At 37.7% G+C, this 21,654-nt stretch overlaps 1 protein-coding gene across 2 annotated transcripts in view; it reads left to right on the top strand.

Moving 5' to 3' along the window:
• LOC117413862 (MICOS complex subunit mic25a-like) overlaps positions 1–21,654 on the top strand; it is a 108,293-nt gene that overhangs the window by 19,035 nt on the left and 67,604 nt on the right. The window contains exons 5-6 of one of the 2 annotated variants that reach the window (XM_059000172.1): positions 5,555–5,575; positions 9,821–9,904. In XM_059000172.1, the coding sequence (XP_058856155.1) occupies positions 5,555–5,575; positions 9,821–9,904 (105 nt within the window). The remainder of the gene's footprint in view (positions 1–5,554; positions 5,576–9,820; positions 9,905–21,654) is intronic. The other variant, XM_059000173.1, reaches the window with a different exon arrangement.

The raw sequence follows: 21,654 nt of genomic DNA, 5'->3' as shown, positions 1-21,654 counted from the left end.
TATATATATTTTGGTGGTTGTTGCATACAAAAGATAAAAATACAATTGGTCCCCGTTGCTTAGACTTAGCCAGTTTTGTTTTGTAAGAATTTGTGTAACGATGGGGAGGAGAGGTAATGTGTTTCACGTAACATCTATATCCAGTTTCTTGACTGTTTTAAATTGGATTGGAGGTGGACAGAAAATAACTGTGAAATATAGTGAGGGGGGGGGGGGGGAAACTAACATTTTCGGAGGTATTTGTTCTTCCAATTTGCAATTTGTTACTTTGACAGCTAATTTAGTTAGTTTTTCCTGCTTTTTGGATGTATTTTTCCAACTGAAGGAAACAAGTGGTTTTCTTCTCCATTTAGATTTTCTGCCACTATATTGCTAGGTAGAGTTCTACTACTGACCAATGTGCTTTGTTCTACTTTTGATAGGTTGTTGGCTGTGCCTTATTTGCTATGGTTTATTGTGGAATAGTACTAACTGTACTTGTTTGTGGTTTAATATGCACAAACAAACTACTGCAGAGGATATAAGAGAACCATGGACTGGTGGAATGCCACTGATTCAACGTGATCACAGCCGCCAGTTCTTCAATGGAATTTGGAAGGGTGGAGAACTGCAGCGAAGTCTATTCTCCAGGGTGACCCTCCGAGTCACTGATTGGGGCAGACTGACTGACTAATATCAGCTCTCAATATTTTGGAATCTGTCATGAAAATACTATACAATGTCAGAATGACCAATTTCACTGTTCTAAATTATGCTACGTTGCTAAGCAGAGGCAGAGCTTAATCTCAGGAAACCAATTCTCAGAATTCAGTTGTTTAATAAGTTCAAATGTATATTGTTTTTTCATAGCTTGTATATGACTAGAATCCTGTAGTCATTCTCATGTACTCATGAGTGTAGCTATGGAGTAACTACAGTACTCTATGAAGGTTCATGGTATATCCTCTTTTTTTTTTTTTTTTTTTTTTTCAAATTCAGTAAATCCGTTCAATGTGAAATGAAATGCAGTACACCTTGCAGTCTTCTATACTAATACAGTTACAGTAATCTGTAAACCTTTTTGATGGCTTTTCTGATTTGTTAAAGTTTGATGTTGAAACATGTACTAAAGGAAATTAAAAGGAAACGAACAACCCTTCAAAATGTCACAGGTATTTGTTTTTGTCCAACCCCTGTAATTTCATTCCTTTCCTTGGGGCTGTGTACAAAACAAATGTCAATATGTAAAAACACGCAGAGCATAAATAACCCCATACCGGCACACAGCAGGAGAAAAGCATGATTTGTTAAGGCTTTTCTAACGAGAGTGTGCAAATATTAGAAGGCAAAGCATGGAACAGTTGAAGCTAGACCTGCCTCTGCAGTTTGAAGAGGCTGGTGTATGCATTTCGAATTCATTGGCTTCTCCAATGTGCAGAGGAAAAAAAAAAAAAAAAAAACTTCTGTAAGCAAGCCTTGGTTAAGAGTCTGTGTTTGACTGCTTCATATTGTATAACGCATACAAAGCTAAACAGCCATGATTCATTTCCCTTTTTAAATTGTAATTACTCCACCTAGCGCAAATGGCAAACATTTAATTTACAATTTACTGCATGAATAAGTAAACAATTAGTCTTTCCTTTAAGTAAAAAACTAAAAAAAAAACAACCCTTGTCTCACCAGAAGCAGCAACGTATGAATTGTTAATCAGGTGTAGCACACCACCAGGCTGTATCTTACCCTGAAAACCAGCTCAAATCTGTCTGAACTGCCACTTGTTCCAAATGCAATAGTATTGGGGACTTGCGGAGATGTCCTTGTGTATGATCCCAGTCCAGCCACTGCCTTGCAGCAAATCACATTATCTCTCAGCCCTGGCACACATCATATAACGATGGTACCCGTGCTCATTCAAAATACTAATATATGTACCACCCTTCCTTGAGACCAAATAAACTGCACAGTCTATTTGGTCTCAAATAAACTGTGCAGTTCTTGGATCTGTTGCACCAATATTAATTTAGGATTGTTCTCTAAGCCTCCTTTACCTGCTTTGAGCTTGTCTGCAGTATACAAAGTGCCAGGACTGAACAGCCTTCCTGATTCCATTCAAACCATGTGGCAGTGTGACTTTTCAACTGTTAGAAGATCACGTTGTCACATGATTTCAATGGAATGAGGGAGGAAGACTGTTAGTCTCAGCACTTTGCATTCTCCAGACAAGCTAAAAGTCAGGTAGAGACAGATTTAGAGAATACTCAGTATTATTATTATTATTATTATTATTATTATTATTATTTATTTCTTAGCAGACGCCCTTATCCAGGGCGACTTACAATCGTAAGCAAATACATTTCAAGTGTTACAATACAAGTAATACAATAAGAGCAAGTATTGAAGCAACAGAGCCCTGTTACTAAACTAATACACGCCAGTTGAAACTGGACCAATCCCATCAGAAAAGACCCTGGTAGATTTGCACAATGAGCACACTGAGAAACTGACAGATTTGTTGTACTAATTTTTTAGAGGCCCTTGTAGAACAAGCCGTAGTGCATTCTGCCCCTGCTGTATTTAACACCATTCAGCCAAGATAAAATTTCACTTTCTACAGATTTCCAGTCGTGACTAATGGTGATTGTATTTGCTTTTTATTTGTATTTAAATGCCTCTAATTTTGTGCTCCATGGGTCTGGGTGTGGAGTTACTGTCATTTCTTTTCCTGGAGATGGGTGAAATGAAGTGAAGCCACGTAAAGGTGGCGGAAATGGAATGTAAATGACATAACATCTTTGAGCAGAGAATGGAGGAGAGGTTAAACAGATGGCATGCCATATAACTACCTTATTATCCCTCCTCTCTCTGTAAACGGGCACTGCCTACGCAGTATGTTTATGTGGAAGTACAATACAGCACTTTTTCTTTGGAATCTCCATTAACCTTTCAATACTCATGACGAGAGCCCTCACCAATGCATCAAGAAACCTTAATATGACTTTTATTGCTAAGAGAAAGAGATGAAGCAGTGTGTAATCAACAACAACAACTTAACAACTTAACATAGGGACCAGGTGTCGTCTTTTAGATTATATCAATTGTTTATGTAAAGCTTTCAAAAGAACAGCAAAGATGCGACTGCCTATTAATTAGCCAGTCATTTCTGTTTAGTCAGTGTGTTCAGAGGCGGAACGGGAGTCAAAAGTAGGAGAGAAACCAAAAGTGAAACCTAAAGTAAACAATTGGTACGCGTGCTGTACTACACAGTAGCTGTTGCAATTGGTACGCGTGCTGTACTACACAGTAGCATTGTACTACACAGTAGCTGTTGCCATGGTTTCTCTGGATCTGTAAACAACAGACAAAGGACCAAACAAAAAATGCCTTCTTCCTACAGCCTCAAAGCCAGAGCCAGCGATAGTTTAAAACATATATTTCATATCCAGAGCTGGCATAGATTTGGTTAATATTTCATGTTTGACGCCACTGCATATTAAGGTTTTGTAATACAAGGTTTTTAGAACTGCAACAATAACATGCTTTTAAAACTCTTTGGGGTGTATTCTACTGAACAGTGGCAGACCTACTGTAAATGTAATATAATATTTAAACAGTTACCGACCTGGCATTAATGTTCAAAAAGAAACAAACACACTAAAGAGACTCACACACACGGTTACAGATGTTGGTTTACACAGTCGCCTTCTATGATTCAAACAGTGGTGCTACAGTATTTAGATCTGCCAACATTTCGATGAATTTAACAGACACCCTTTTTCTTGTATTGCATATCGACATGGATGGCTGCTACCTGATTTTCCTTAACAATTCAATATGTCCCTCTGTTTAGTAAACAAAAGAATGGGAATACTGTCTCTTTAATGATATATGAAATATATATATACAGACATGCTCAAATTTGTTGGTACCCCTCCACAAAAAACGAAGAATGCACAATTTTCTCTGAAATAACTTGAAACTGACAAAAGTAATTGGCATCCACCATTGTTTATTCCATATTTAATAGAAATCAGACTTTGCTTTTGATTTTTTATTCAACATAATATTGTAAATAAGAAAACAAATGAAAATGGCATGGACAAAAATGATGGGACCGCTAACCTAATATTTTGTTGCACAACCTTTAGAGGCAATCACTGCAATCAAACGTTTTCTGTAGCTCTCAATGAGACTTCTGCACCTGTTAACAGGTAGTTTGGCCCACTCTTCCTGAGCAAACTGCTCCAGCTGTCTCAGGTTTGATGGGTGCCTTCTCCAGACTGCAAGTTTCAGCTCTTTCCATAGATGTTCGATAGGATTCAGATCAGGACTCATAGAAGGCCACTTCAGAATAGTCCAATGTTTTGTTCTTATCCATTCTTGGGTGCTTTTAGCTGTGTGTTTTGGGTCATTATCCTGTTGGAGGACCCATGACCTGCGACTGAGACAGAGCTTTCTGACACTGGGCAGTACATTTCGCTCCAGAATGCCTTGATAGTCTTGAGATTTCATTGTGCCCTGCACAGATTCAAGGCACCCTGTGCCAGGCGCAGCCCCAAAACATAACCGAGCTTCCTCCATGTTTCACTGTAGGTATGGTGTTCTTTTCTTTGAAAGCTTCATTTTTCCGTCTGTGAACATAGAGCTGATGTGACTTGCCAAAAACCTCTAGTTTTGACTCATCTGTCCAAAGGACATTCTCCCAGGATTGTGGCTTGTCAATATGCATTTTAGCAAATTCCAGTCTGGCTTTTTTATGTTTTTCTTTCAAAAGTGGAGTCCTCCTGGGTCTTCTTCCATGGAGCCCACTTTCGCTCAAAAAGCGACGGATGGTGCGATCAGAAACTGACGTACCTTCACCTTGCAGTTCAGCTTGTATCTCTTTGGCAGTTATCCTTGGTTCTTTTTCTACCATTCGCACTATCCTTCTGTTCAATCTGGGGTCGATTTTCCTCTTGCGGCCGCGCCCAGGGAAGTTGGCTACAGTTCCATGGACCTTAAACTTCTTAATAATATTTGCAACTGTTGTCACAGGAACATCAAGCTGCTTGGAGATGGTCTTGTAGCCTTTACCTTTACCATGCTTGTCTATTATTTTCTTTCTGATCTCCTCAGACAACTCTCTCCTTTGCTTTCTCTGGTTCATGTTCAGTGTGGTGCACACAATGATACCAAACAGCACAGTGACTACTTTTCTCCATTTAAATAGGCTGAATGACTGATTACAAGATTGGAGACATGTGTGATACTAATTAAAGAAACTAATTAGTTTGAAATATCACTATAATCCAATTATTTATTATCTTTTCTAAGGGGTACCAACAAATGTGTCCAGGCCATTTTAGAATATCTTAAGCAATAATAAGCAATAATTCATCTCTTTTCACAGCTTCTTTGCTTTATTCTATGACATACCAAGTATACATGATAAAATAACTTTTAATTTCATCACTTTTCAGGAGGAATGAAGCATTATTTCAATGAGCTGTAAGGGTACCAACAAATTTGAGCATGTCTGTATATATATATATATATATATAATTTAATATACTGATTTTTCTCTTTCTATTATTCCTAGCCTGCAGATTTGGATGCTTGGGTAAGCCTGGTCGTTTGCTGTTAATCTTACTTGTCTTTTTATTTAAATGTCATGTTTTCATTGTGCATTCCAATCACTATCTGCACAGTTATATAGCATTTCCAACCAAACATTTTTAAGGGTATTCAACTAGAAAATTGCATATCATCTGTGTGCTGGCTGACGTTGGTTCCTTTATGGACCAATAATATCTTAAATAAGGTTCTAATCACAGTAAATATGTGCAGAGCAGTGATATGTGCCAGCGTTCTCCAATATTGAAAACCTATGCTCTTGTGGGGTCCTGCTGTCCCTGTTGACTGCGCCAGTAAAATCCAGCGTGCAGCTTTTTATAATAGCAGCTACGCAACCATCTTCCCACCTTGTATCTAGTTTGATGACTTGAATAGGGTGCTACAGCTAACAAAATAATAAATCCTACGTACAATGCACTTCCAACATAAATCTAAAATCTGCAGTTTTGAAAGAAACTTGTGTTGTATCAAGCATGCATTTTAAATTGTGATATCCCATACTAGGATGAAGAAAGCTCTCGGGTCAAAGTCTACTTTGAAAGTTTCTGCAGCCAAAGTCATAGCATGTTACTGACTGAAAGCCCGCTGTCAGTCAATAGAAGCAGCTGGTTGGTTAATGACTGTAGAGAAGGTGTTGAAGGAGTCGGTGCAATGTCACTCTCCAGGTGACAGAGGAACAGCAACACTCTGAAAGCATGCCTTGCACACAGATAACCTGAACCGAGTGTAGTACCAGATACCCATGTTATAGTAACACAATGCTTCTTTCAAAACTGCAACTTTGAGACCAATATAGAGAATAGAAGTGCACAGCTGGAAAAATGTATGCAATTATTGTGTAAGCTACAAACAAAAAGTGAAGACGCAAAAGGGATTGTATTCACTAATTAACATGTAATCAACTGTGCAATAAAACTGAAAACCCCAGCATAAGTTTGTAGGGCTCATGATCCAGCAGTAATTTCAGCGTTGGCACATTCTCATAAAAGCATCTCTTCACACCCCGTGTCTGTTTTTCTTATTGTCTATACATATCCAGCATTGTAATACAGCTTTAACTGGAAAAATAAAGCAAGTTTGATCCTAGTTCAAACTAATGTAATACAGGGGTGATCTGCTTGAGTTTCATTACACAACTATAGTATGTGAAATAATATCAAAACAATCGGTTCTGTTTAAAACATTTTAGATTGTAGGGAATATGTGCAGCGCAGGAGGCAGTCATTTTTTTTTTTTACTGTATTTAGTTAGATGTTTTTATTGATTTAATGTATTTATTGCTTATTTTCAAAGAATATCTGTGCAGCAGTGTGGAGTAGTGGTTAGGGCTCTGGACTCTTGACCGGAGGGTCGTGGGTTCAATCCCAGGTGGGGGAAACTGCTGCTGTACCCTTGAGCAAGGTACTTTACCTAGATTGCTCCAGTAAAAACCCAACTGTATAAATGAGTAATTGTATGTAAAAATAATGTGATATCTTGTAACAATTGTAAGTCGCCCTGGATAAGGGCGTCAGCTAAGAAATAAATAATAATAATAATAATAATCTGTCTCCATAATGGGGTTAAGAAACTATTATTTGTACAATATGTGTGTTTGTACAATAAATGAGCAACTGCTCTCAATCTTTTATTTTAACCTGATTACATAAAGATTCGATTAATTGATCGGGTTGTTTTGGACTGGCTGAAGTGATCAATACCAGTTTGCTTGTTCCACACGACCTTTAAAGGTCCACAAAGAATCCCGAGTTCTGCAAATTATTGCAACAGTAGTCCACAGTAAGCAGTTTTCCTATGCTTTTCCCATTGTTATATAATGCATTTACCATAGTTTACCATATTGTGCCATGTATTTTGTTTAAAAAAATAAGATAAAATAAAAATGTTTTAACATGCTTTACCATACCTTTCTGTGCTTTATTACACACTGCTACTGTGGTAAACTTGTGTAAGGCAATAGTTAAGTAAGTGTTATTGATTAATTGCAATAGCGTGTATACTTTTGTGTTTCTCAGTTGTATTGAAGAATTATAGATAGTCATATTGTGGGCCGTAATCATGTTTGACGGTCATCTACAAGCTAAAGCAAAGCACTGAGCTACTTTGTTCCTATCTTTCAGTATGAAACCGCCTTGTCCGGATTTGTCCATTAGGAGATTCTGGGTGTCAAGTTCCACGTAATTTAATTTGGCAAGGGGAAATTACTTTAATTGAGTCTCCCCTCTGTTGTGGGAGAAAACCGTTCTATGGCTTTATTTTTAAAAGCCAGCGAGAAGAAGCTCCTAACTAGGGAGAAAGTCACAGTTAATGGGAGTTGAAACAGGATTAAAGATGATCGTGACTATCCTGACAGCCCATAACTGAAATCGTAATGGTTCCTATCTCGATTACCTGAAATTGCATGCATATTATGAGTTTCCGATGTGAAATGCACTTGGTTTGCTGAAATTCTTGTGATACAAACCATGTCCTGTCCCTAACCAGAGAGATTTGGACAAATGACATCCCTTACATGTATTATGTGATAGATGAAGCTGCGTCTCCCTGTTGAAATTAAGTTTCAGTCACAGAGGGCAGATCTGTGTGACCCACACAAATTAGAGAGAAAAGAGAAAGAGAGCACAGTTAAAAATGTTCCCAGTAATTTAGTTGTTTTCACATGAGGGCAAGTCTTAAGATTAAACGGAGAAATGCATTTTAGCTTTCATTATGTTTAATACAAATCTACGTCTCATGAATAAATTGTCTTTAAAACTGTTATTTGTCATTTTACACCTTCTGCATCAGGATAAGCCCTCTTAAGAACTGTATTGGTTTGCAGACCTGGTGTTAAATGCTATGTTTGTTTTTTTATTACTTGAAAAGCATAAGATTAAAATACCAATAAGTGGTAATATGGTGGTATGAGAAGTCCTGCAGATTTTAGGCAAGGACGTGGGGGCACATTGACATTTAAGTCATTGTTAATCTTCAAAATGAGTTTTGTATTCCTGGAGAAAGAAAGGGACCTGTACAAGCAGTCAATGTACTTTCTAATTTATTTTTTGATTTTGGACCAGCTAAACAGCAGTCTCAAAGGAGGCTTGCATTTATTAGGCAGATTGTGAGTTGGTGTCCCAGCTTTGCCGGCAGTGCATTTCTGATTCTTGATTGCTCTAAGCAGGGGAGTATGTGGGGGGTGGGAGTGGTGTGGTGTTGCAGCTTTTCTAGCTAAATGTTACTGTGGCCTTTTTGAATGTGTGTGATTTTTTTTTTTTTTTTTTTTTTTTTTTTCTGACTTTGAAGCTACTTCAAAGTAGGGCTGAACTGTTATCATTTTTAAATTCTGTGATGTATGTTCAAAGCACATTTTTCATAACCCATTTGTGATATCAGACCTCAATGATATAGGGACTCCTTGAACGCAATGTAACGTAAAAACATTTCTAATTAAATATTTAGAACCACTCATCAAAATGTGACAAAACTTGCCAACAACATTTACCACAAAACCTTAACGTTCTTAGAATCTAGCTTATGATCACCTACTTATCCATGATTTCTGAATTGAGATTTTGATGTTGTATCTGGGGAATGAGAAATCCAGTACATTTTGATTATAGAACAGACAGCGCTATTTTTTATTTAAAATCTTTGTTTTTATGATTTATAATAGTTTAGGATGATAGGGCAGAGAGTCTCTTATAAGGCTTCTCTCTCCAAACTGTATGAAATGGCATCTGTTATGCAATAGAGACACCCTACACATGACAGTAACTTAAATCACACCATGGGAGAAACGCATTTGAGGATATGTTGAATTGTTATCCTAGCCTTTTTATGTTTTTAAAAGTGATGATTTACTGCTGTCTTATTACATAATCTGCTGCCCATTTTTATTCACTTACAAACTGGAAAGCCATTACCAGGCACACACTTTTCTTAAGCTGGCAGTTTCACCCAGATACAAGAAATAAGGCACTTCATCCTCTGCTGCATCAGCATGTGTCAAGGAACAGAGAAGCTCCAATAGATAATGCAGCAGACACATTATTATCTGGTAGGTCTGTGAGGTAGCTCTGTGTCTCTGAGGAGTTGTTTTATAAAATGATTGCTAGGGCCTAGCTCTCCGGCTTGGGAAGGGCTGTGATGAGTATCTGGCAACACCTGGTGGATAAAGCCTCTGCAGCAAGATTTCCTCCAAACCCTAGCCCCTTTTATTCCATCCATCTTCCTTTCTTCTCTGTCGCAGGCAGAACAGCTGGAGAGGAAAGAAGCTCAGCTGAAACGGCTGGATGCCTTTTATAAAGAGCAGCTGGCACACCTGGAGAAGAAGGTAAGGTACTCTCCATTGAATCATCAGGGGGTTCTATAATCCAGAAACTGGAGAGCGGTCAATCTAGGCTGGGTAGTAGCCTGGTACCAGTCGGACCTGTGATCTCACAGCCAAGTCCTACTTGCACCCAACAAGGCAGTCCAACTTGAAAAGGATCCAGAAGAGGTTTATCACACTCCCGTTCTTGCTAAAATAACTTCAAGTCAGATTTCTCCAGGCAAAACAGGCTTAACAGAAAGAGAAAGAGATACTCCCATTCTTTTGTATTTTCTCACCCAGCAATGGCTAGAAGATGATTTGCCTTCTGACTAATATTATTAAAGAAAAAGTAGCTTCATTTCCTTTTTATTTTTTTTACATTTCCCTTACTATGTTATGGTGTTTGGAATGATTCTGAATGGTTCAATAGTCTGTTGCTCCCGTATATAATTTTTCTGTAAATCTGCCTTTACCTGGAGTATACAAAGTGCCGAGACTTCATCGTTCCATTCAAATGATGTGACAATGCAATGTTTCAACTCTGCTTGCCCCACCTACTCTACGTACTGTATACAGAGAGAGGTGGAGCTGACACTTGAAAGGTTACATTGTCACATGGTTTGAATGAAATGAGGAAGGTTTTTGAGTCTTAGCACTTAGGATGTTCAAGCTCAAAGCCAGGTAAAGGCAAATTTACAGAAAATGGTACACAACTCAGTATTGGAGCAACAGAGCCACTTAGAAAATAGTAGAAATGTGAAAAAGTAAAGAGCTACCTACTCTTTTAATATCTGTTTGTGGTTCCCCTTTTTGCGCCAGCATTTTAAAATAGTAACTTGAGGCCTCTAGTTAACAGATTCGGAGAAATATGATTGTGGGGTACTGTACTGCAGCAATTGATTTTTTTCTTTCAAATACAAACCAGATATTTTATATGAAACAGATACAGGTAGTTGCCTTTCCCCACTCGTACAAAAAGCACAGCAGCTGCTCAACTGAGCACTGTTGGCCATGACACTCCATTTGCCAAAACTGTTGGCCCTCCCTCCTGTCCAGCAGTGCTGGCAGACAAACGCAGCAGCTGTGGGCACAGTGGGCACGTTGTTGATGCGAGAAGAATTGCACATGGTGGTTGCTGACCCATGTGATCACGATGCAGTAATCCGTGTCCCCTGGTATTTCAGAGTGTGTCCTGAGTGCAGAGAGCAGGGCCTGTTGTGACGTCTCCACACGCATCACTGGGCACAGGCTTTTATAATACATTCTTCATTATTAAACCAGGGAGAACTCATTGGGATTTGCATCTCATTTCCAATGTGGGGTGTATTTGGCAGAGGCACCAACACACGATTACCTTTGGTCACATTCTCTTGCATGGCAAAGGCATTTTATCCTGGCAATGTGGTGAGGTTTAAATACCCTTTAAACTTCAACTTAGGAATTATTTGCAGGGTTTTGGAAGCAGTAAGTAAGCATCACAGGCTTGAACAGCAAAAAGCTTAATGCCGTACAGGAGTTTCGTTATACTGACAAGTTTCTGGCAGAAGAAACTGCAATGTGATATTTAGCTTTGTCAAGAATTTAAAGTCTGTGTTGCCTAGTTGGGTGGATATGTTTAATGGCCTGGATGAGTTGACATTTAACAACCCTCTAGTGCAGTTTGCACCAAACTCAAATGTGTGCTTAAGTGGATTTAAGGTTGGACGAAATGTTCAGATATCGATTATGGACTATAAACTGTAACGGTTATCTAATTCAGTTTGTAATTCCTTCTCTCTCTCTCACACACTCTCTTCCTGTCAGCTGTTCAAGCGATGACTTAAGGAAAGATTGTACAACTTCTTTGAATTAAATTAATATTCCCTTTGCTGAAAAATAAATGAGCTATTATCCAGGAAGAGAGAGGAATAATTCTCAGGTAGCAGCAGTGCTTATCCTGTCAGAAACACAGTCCTCTGAGATTAATACAAATTTGATACAATGATACAAAGTGAATCTAAACAAGTGAAAGAATACATTAGTTAGCTCTGCTATTTCCTACTAAGCTGACCGATGCTGAGTGATTCAGTGCAGGGAGGTTTGCACTTTCTCCAGTGTTAATATTATCAGTAAACTGTAGCGTTTGAAACAAAGTGGTACAGTTCTAAAATTATATTATTTGTTCCATTCTATCGGTATTTTTTCTTTCTTTATTCTGAGTGCATGTTTGTCTAGCAGGCATTTCAAAATACAGAATGACTTTCCAATACACAGTCATACCATTATTGCTTTTCGGCCAATTACAGATTATTATTTTCTTTTATCACTCAACATCTACTTTTATCGTCATTTGAAATGTTAGAGTCGATGGTTATTAGCGCTCGCTCTGGGAGCCGGCTTTATTCAGCTGTGAAAATGGAAGTAATCCAAGCTGACCCCCTGAAAGCAATGTCTTTGATAATAAAAGCGTATATACCACTGAGCATTTACTGACTCAACATCAACAGAAGCCTTAACAAAAGGCAAGAAGCCTTGAAAAAAACTCACAGGCGCTAGGAATATGTTTTATGATCTTTTCTTTCTGGTAATAATATGTGACCAGACAAACCTTTTTTTAAAATTTGAGTTTTTATGCTTGTACATTTTTTTGGCATTTCCAGCACAAAAGATTATAGATCAGGGTCAGTTAAGATGTGAAACGAGTTCTAGTGGACAATAGTTCATATACAAAACCACCACTGCAATCAGGTAAAATTGGAAGAGGATGCTGGAGAGAGGCCCAGTGCTGAATGCCTGGACTGTGGTGCACTCCCTCAATCTGTTGCCGATGTCACTGTCCATTCAAGGCTGTTTGCAGAACAAGACCAATCACGCCACTCACAAATGATTGTAGTTTTTGTTTTTCATAGAAACATCTAAGCATCTATACAAGAAAAACATAGGTACGGGGTTTCTGTTTTAACTGATAAAATACTACCAATACAAAAAAAAAAAAGTTTTTTATTCTATAAACACAAAAGGGACAACTGAGACTATTACAATTGTTTTCACTTGCCCCTGTTCATGGTGCAGTTTTGGTGCAATAGAGGTACACCAGCTAACACCATTTCTTTAATTAAAAAAAAATACATTGATGCTAAAAACCTTCAAATAAAGACTTTGACAGACCTAAAAAGTCTGACAGAAGTGTCTTTTAGTTTTAGCGCCTACATTATTATTTTATAGTTCTGTCATTACCCAGTTTTACAAAACAATACAATACATGAATACATTAAGAAATAATTACAAATGGTGTATTTATACAACTCCGCTATAGCCTTATTAGAATGTTAACAGTCCTTGGAGGTAGCTTTTAAAGACCCTTGGCAGTGTCGAGCCCTGCCCTGCTCCACTGGTCAAATGCATCATGAGTAGCAGCTCTCTGCGCTGTTTGTGGAAATGATAATCCACTGCAGTAGTTTTATCTGCCTCCATTTCCACCTGGGTGGAATAAATTGATTTTACGAGTCTCTGTCAAGTCGGCTTTGTTGCTTCTGAGCACTCTCCAACAGCTGGAAGAGCAGTGGTCTTTTATTGTGTGTGTGTGTGTTGTTTTTTTTTTTTAAATGATATGCATTTTTCCCTGTAGCATTTCCCCAGTTTTATATCATTGTCGACCAGCTGCGAGCCTCCAAGGTCTAAACTAGCCCTCTAGGCTATTAATTGTGGCCCTTGATTGAATGTGTTGGAGTAGAGCTGTCAGGGCTACAGTATGTTTTGTGTGTTTGTCTATGTGAGCTCTTAAGAGATTAATTCTGTTTAGCCCCCCTCCCTCTTTATGTTGTCATCTTTTGACATTGCCAGGGTGGCATCCAGAGTGACATCTTGTGACAACCTTTTTGAATCCACTGGCTGTCACAGTTCTCTTCAAAGCAAGCTTCTTTTTAGTCATTTCAAAGGGTGAGGGAGGACAATCAGTCTAAAACCTCTTTTTTTATTTCCAAATCTACAAAGAGAGTTTGCCTATGCTGTTTTTCAGCCTTGCCTGGAAATTTTAGGATAATTTCCAGTTGAATGGATTATATGGTCTAAATTAGTGTTTTTCGACCATTTCATCTCAAGTACCAGTGTTTCTAGAAGGAACCACCAGGTGTACCAGTAACTATGCACAACAAGCACACTCATGTATTTGAGAAATTTTGATCAGCACAATCTGAGAGCAAAATGTAGTGAATGGTGTTTTTTTTTTTTTTTTTTTTTACTGCAATCAAGCAATACATTTCATTTATAATTCCATTAATTTGTTAGTTTTTTCTCAGCAGTACACTTCCTATTGACAGTCCCAAGTATTTCTGTGCGTTCTGCTTTCACATTTCTTAAAATGGTCAGTTTGACAAATAAACGTTGTTTTCTCTGCAACAGCTGACCCTGCTTTACATTATTGTTTTTCATTCTGATAACGTCTTAAATTACTGTGCCTGCTTCTTTGGCTGAAGAGATATTATCAGCTCATCATCTAACTGGGGAATCTGCTGCGCAGTGAAATCATCTGTAAACTCCTGATGGTAAACAATGTAACTAAACCTATTGTATCTGGGATACAAGATACAACAAATGAAAACAATCTTTTTTCAACTTGGTACGGGAACCTTTTCTCTTCCTTTTTTGTTTAATTGTTGAGCTTTTTGCTGCATTACAGTCTTTCATTAATTATTTCCTTTATTATATTAAGTTTCCAGGGCATTTTGTTAATGGCACGTGTGCAACACACAAACCTTAAGTGTATTTCTGTTTTTGTTTTTCGCTGTTCTTGTTCTACATTTCTTAAATGCAACTGTTCATTTTAAGCAACATTTTTACACAACACTACTGACACACGTTTGATCACCATCACTGCTGCAAGAAACTAGGGTTCCCGTATCCTTCTCATGTTAATACCTCTCTGCACTTCCAAGCATTTGTATTCGATCAAATTGCTACCGTCCTTCTCACGCTTCAGTTTATCAACAAATGTGATATGTGTTTTGTTTATACACAGACACATTCATAAATATTGACACATGCTTTCAATGGGAGTGGCAGCATTTTTGTGCCTAACCCCGAACAAAACTGCCAGCTGCACCTACTATATAGTTATATGTATATATTCCAATGCAGCTGCATTAAAGTTTCAAATGTATTAAAAAAAACAAAAAAACACACACACAAACAAATTATGCCTTTATGTGCCATTCTGGAGAACAAACTTTACTTAAAATATTCACCCCGAATTTGGAGGCAGTAATCATTCCTAAATGATCTTTATGGCAACAATCTGAACACCTCGCAGAGTTATGTAATTAGCTCTGTCCAGCTGCCCACAGTAACCCTATACCCTGTTGTCTAATTTTATGCTCGGCAAGTTCTTTCCAGCTGTTTCATACATCATTTTTTTTTAAAGTTGAAATAACACTGTCTGAACTCTATTCCTATAAAAATTGGATTTTCAGTTTATTATAGCAATAATCTCCAGTAAAGCTGTTCTTCACCAGAAGGTTGTGCTCTTAAAGAGCAAGTGGCGGGGTTCTGAAAAATACAGTGTTACCCGTCCCCACGTGCTGCTACAGCTGTTTAAATACAGCGTTACCCGTCCCCACGTGCTGCTACAGCTGTTTAAATACAGCGTTACCCGTCCCCACGTGCTACTACAGCTGTTTAAATACAGCGTTACCTGTCCCCACTTGCTGCTACAGCTGTTTAAATACAGCGTTACCCATTAAAATCCTAACAACTTTTTACACTTCTAAAAAGCTTTTTTCAAAATGGCTGCTCCAGTGCACTGGGGTTTGAGATCTGTCCTCTAAATCACTGCAGGAGGAGCGATAAAACAAACAAAGATAACAAGCTCTCTGGCTTTTCCGTTTCGTACCACATCATGGATCATTATTGCTGTGTTACCTGTTTGACAATGTCAGCAATAATCCTTACACAATTGGTAGCAACAGTTGTAGCAACACGTGGGGGACAGACGACGCTGTTTTTCGAAACCCCGCTACTTACTCTTTAATGTCACCGCAAATGGCCCTTGATTCTGCCTTGTGACATTAGCTAAAAGAGCAAGCATTACCTACTGGGAAAGGACTTGGAGATTACTGCTTAAATACATATAATAACACAACGGACATAGTGCAAACCTGGGGGAAAATGTCAACAGAAATGCCAAATGCATTCCCACCTGTAAGTCAACAGGAACAATCAGTTGACCAAAAATATTTAATGCAAGGAAATAGGGCAGTAGAGAAAAAGGCACTGGTAATTAGATGTCAAGCTCAGGCAAAGCCTTCTGCTATTGAAATCTTCCATGTGGAAAGAGATATTTGGAGTCACAGAGACCACTGATATCTAAGCAATCAGTTTCATACAAAATCCAGGAGATTTTATATATATATATATATATATATATATATATATATATATATATATATATATTATCTTAACAAGATCAGAATATCTAGTGGCAGGTGACTGTAGGCACCTAATCAATTTAGGAATACATTTTTATCAAGTGTCACAAACAGTCCGACCCTTTTGTTATGATCCCCGAAGGGACTGAGTAGTATACATACTGTACTGTTTTGAAGTACAATACAAAATGTTGTTTCTGGTAGGGCATACTGTCTATTTTTTTCAAGCTTCTTTTGTTGTTAGTTTTTGCACTCGGGTGAAGCCAATGTCCACTTCACCACTTTGGACTGCTGGAAATGCACTGGTGTGACCTAGAGCCTTGGTGCTTACTTATATAAAGACACTTAGGCAAATCTAACCTACATTACATATGTCTATACCATGCAACTAGAACTGAAGAGCAGCTTTTGAAGTGAAATAGTCAAAGCACCTTAAAAAAAAATACAGTTAAATAAAAACACACACAATATTTGTTCATTGCAAAGAGAAATAATCAGCATGAGCGCAACAATATTAAAAAAGGGGGAAATAAAAATGGAATTTAAAGCTACTGTTTGTGTTGTTTTACTTATTCAACATTAAAAATTATTTTTAAAGCCTTGCTCAATGCAATATGCAATAGAATCTCCGTCCACATACCAGTGGTTCTAACTACAGCACTTGCCCCTGCTGCTTACTCTGGCTGTCTTACTGTCTCCCTGTAGCTAAACAAGCATGAAACATACAGCACTGAAAAGATTGTAAACCAATTGAAGTAGAGTAAGTCGATTATACATTTTTCAATATCTGGTTTAACTAATAAATGAACTAATGAAGTCAAAATGATGATTCCCCATCTACAAGCTGTTAGTAAGAGACTTAATGTGTGATTTGCAAGCAGCTGCTTCAGAGTCATTCAGAGTCTTTAGAAATCACAGTGAGCATGCTGCCGATTTGATACCAAATGCTACTTTACTGTGGAAAGGAAGTGTTTTCATTCCACCATAAATTCAATTACATTTTATTAAAAACCCTGCTAATCTAGCCTGGAGAAGGGCGGCTGGAAGTGGAATCTTGCTACTTTGTGGAACAAGATGGCTAATTTAATAACATCATAATGACTTCTGCACTAGAATATTAAAATGAGAGTTTGTATTGCAGAAAAGCTCAATCAAGTACTGCAAGACTAGTTTTTCAAGTTTGGAATAGAATGAATTGTACGGGATGTGTGTTTTAAATAAAAACAGTTTTATTTCTTCGGTTTTATTCTGTGCCTTGTATCGTTAAATTCGGTGCCACTTATTTACTGTCCATTGCAGGAATTTTTACCAACCATAATTATTTCATTGACTCTGCTGAAGATCAATTCAATAATTAAGACTTGCAATGGAATGGACTGGCATTTTTACAGTCTTTTATATAGGTGTAAAAACCAGCGCCATCTAGTGTTCTTCTACTTTGGGTTATGTCTGTGGCAGGCAACAAGAACTGAAGAGTAGCTCCTGAACTCTTAGTCAAAGCACCTTAACAAAGACTTGTGAAAATATATTTATAAAATGTGAGTAAATGCAAGAAGAACCACTCTGAATTATTTCAGAAATATTGAAGAGTAAGTAGCAGGGTTCAAATATAGTGTTACTGTGGCAAGATGGCTGATGGCGACGTCAGGCCAGGAAGTAGCCAGACAGGACTGGTGAGTTAGTGCGCTGTTGCGCCGGTTTATTATAAATAAAAAATTTAAACAAAACAGAACACTTGTACAAAACAAAACAGCACGTTGGCCAAAATAAATAAATAGACAGACAGACAAACAAGGGACAAACCAAAACCAGTATTGTGCGGGTCCTCTCACACGAGTAGCAAGTGTTATATTTATTATTTTTACCTCCTGACTCGCTTGTTCTCCACTCTGAACACCCAACCCCGAGTGAGTGATTCGTGCATCTCTATATACAGCTGTGCCGGGATTCAATTACTAATTAATTATTCACTTGAATCCCAGCACGTGCCTAAATTCAACTAGACATTTTAAATCATTCGTGCTACATAGCCCACAGCAATACATATAGCCCGTTCACCAATAAATACACACCAACAGTAACACACCACATAAAACATAAAACACAAAAAAAACGCACAGGGGCGGGGCACCCATCACAGTTACATGTCCCCACGTGTTGCTACAACTGTTCAAATAACATACCTGTAATTTTTCTTTTCATTGTTAACATCCTGACAACCTTTTACACTTATAACTTTAAAAGCTTTTTTTTAAAATGGCCGCTCTAGTGAACGGATAGTGTAAGGATTATTGCCCACATTGTCAAACAGGTAACACAGCAGTAATGATCCATGATGTGGTATGGAACAGAAAAGCCATAGGACTTGTTATGTGTTTTTTTTTTTGTTTTTTTTTTAATCGCTTTTTCCTGCAGTGATTTAGAGGACAGATCTCAAACCCCAGTGTACTAGAGCGGCCATTTTGAAAAGCGCTTTGAAACAAAGTGTAAAACGTTGTCATGATGTTACCAATAAAAAGAAAGATTACAGGTACGTTATTTAAACAGCTGTAACAACACGTGTATTTACTATTAAATTACACTTAAGTTGCTTTAGTTACTACAAAATATTTGCCTTGTAACTGAAAGCGTTAACATGTGGGCCAGCACTAACTCCTGTCATCTGGCCCCACACAGTGAAAAGCTGAGGGCTAGTCTCTGTCAATAGGTAGAGACTAACCAACATTTTGATCTTTTGCTGCGGTTGTTCAGCCATTAGTTTGAGACCTTGAAGCAGTCGTGAGGTGCGTAGGAGGCATTGCAAAAGATGGGATGGGAGAGAAAAGGATGAACAAAAAAGAAATCTCTTTGTACAGCTAGTTTTGTTCAGCCTTAATTGACTTCTTTGGCGTAAAAAAATAAAAAAATAATAAAATAAAAATTGCTTAGCTTGCAGTGTTAGGGGAAATGGTGCAGAAATACCAGAGCAACTATTGATAAATTAAGTTAGACACATTCTCCAGGATTTGTTATTTCATTTTTCTTTCTTAAGCAGCCAGCGATGAACTGTTCCGGCTCCCCGGCCCTACAGTCTTATCTCCTGCTTCCAGCACTCTGGGTATTTAGCTTTTTAAGCAAACGTTTTACATGCTGTAGTAAATGGAAGTGCATATTGCTTCCATGCTTGAAGGAAGGAGGTGATTGGAAACAGGTTTGGTTTTATATGTGTGTATCTTTATTTACAGTTCCCATTTTCTCTCCGTTCAGGAGAGCAGACCGACGTGCATTTGTAAAAGCTTTTGATGTGATTTTTCTTTAAAGCTAAAGAATCCCTTTTTTTAAAAGCCCTTTTCCGGTTCTATGAAAAATGTAATCTCCATTTAACTTGAGTAAATTTAAAATAACTTGCGTGAAATAGGTTAGTAAATAATAAAATATATATTTTTTGGAGTGCAGTATACATTAAAACTAATCAAAAGTTATATACTTGTAGGTACAGGAATTGCTAACTGTTTTACGAAGTCATAAAAAGCAACTACTGAAATGTTATAAAAATTTTCAAAGGTGTGTGCCAGGATTTAATTTTTTATTAATCTGGCCCCATAGAACTGGAAATTTTGTCTACATGTTACAGCCAAAAAATTAAATTTACTACACGACTTTGTTTCACCTGTAATATAACTACCACAGGGTATATTTGCAGAAATTATCTTATCTTTTGCTGTATTCTTATTTTTTTCCCATGTTTGTATCGAATCCTATGTACAATTTTTCCTATGTACAATCCACTCATCCAATTGAGTTCAAATATTATGTTTTGGCTATCACTTGAGGGTAAAATTCTCATCTTATAAACCAGGGGTAGTCCAATTATTGTATGTGAAGGTCCACAATTCTTAGTTACAGCAAGGTGAAGGTCTGGAGGACATTTTAACGCTGACCCCTCTCCCCATACCCACAGACTTGTTTCTACATGAGTTATTTCCCTGCCAAAACTATAGACTCATATAACTACTGTATGTATTCTTATATGTTTCTGTGTTAGCAGACCCAAACATTTGTGTTTCACAACATTGCAAAAGCAAAGCTTATTGTAGCAAACAAAAGTGAAGCAATGAAAAAAAAAAATGAATTGAAAAATGACTGTGCTTTCAAAACTGACCATTTGAGACCAATGTATGGAAGTGCAAAGCAGGTAAGATTAATGGAATTATTTTGCGATCTACAATCATTTATAAACTGTTCAGGTATCCTGGTGTTACATATTTAATGTACAGCATGTTGTCCCATCTTTATCTTGCATTGTGGAGTCAAAGTGACTAGTTGTTGTAACTTTGAAGAAATGGTGGAAAATGTGAAGTTGTGCTACTGCTTCAAATCTACTCTACCTGCCCTTCCCAGAAAATTCTGTTTTGTTTACCTGGTGATCTACCAAACTAGGGGGGCCCTCTGTCTCTCAAATACACCAGCAGTTTGAGAGATTAAATTCATAATCTCTGTACACAAACACACCATGTCCCAGTTTCCTTACTGTGACTGTTGAATTAAGCACCAAATGAGAAGCCAATTGCAGTAATGGATTGGTAAATGTGAACATAAAACTGTTAGGAACTCCTGTTTTTTTTTTTTTTTTTATAGTGAAGGGAATTTAAAGAAGCAGGGTTTGAACCAGGGGTTCCTTAGCAGAAAACAAAGCTAATCAGAAAACAAGATAACTGTGGAGTTTTAATAACAGTTCAGCAAACAGTATACCACTGGCATATGATAATTATAGCGGCATTAACCATTATAAAATTATTTAACTATGCTTGCTAATTGAATGGGTCAAATGTTTGTCTTTACTCAGAGTATTTGATGATTAATTCTCATGTAAAATATAGGTCTCGTTAGTCCTTAGTGAATTAGATAATCAGTTATTTTTATACTATCGCCAATATCTTGTGACTTGATTGTTTATTACTAAATAAATTATTATCGGTGATCATATTATCAGCAATAATTGTGTTTCTGACAGACATCTAAAGCGAAAAGCACCACAGCTCTGGGAAGATTGAATATAGTAACTGGTATGTCCTGCTTCTAAATGATCAAGCCCCCATGCAGCAGGGTAGGCAAGCGGACCCAGTCCCCTGAACTTCCCTGCTCCCTCTCAACCTGCACAGACCAGCCGAGCGCCGTAATGTTAAAGGTTTTGCCTTCTCCCTACTCTTACAGTCTTGCTTCTCCTTACAGACAGATGAATATACAACTTGTTTCACCTGGTTCTTCGCGGACAGTCTCTTTTGATTAATTTGCTCTGTTTATTTATATATTTCTGGACTACATATAATTCCAAGAACGCTCACCTTGTCAGTTATTAGCCAGCTCAATGCCGATTCCTTTGCGGTAGGG

The sequence above is a fragment of the Acipenser ruthenus genome, chromosome 25 (genome assembly GCF_902713425.1).
Source record: "Acipenser ruthenus chromosome 25, fAciRut3.2 maternal haplotype, whole genome shotgun sequence".
Classification (NCBI taxonomy): domain Eukaryota; kingdom Metazoa; phylum Chordata; class Actinopteri; order Acipenseriformes; family Acipenseridae; genus Acipenser; species Acipenser ruthenus.
This window is presented reverse-complemented; position numbering and strand designations above follow the sequence as displayed.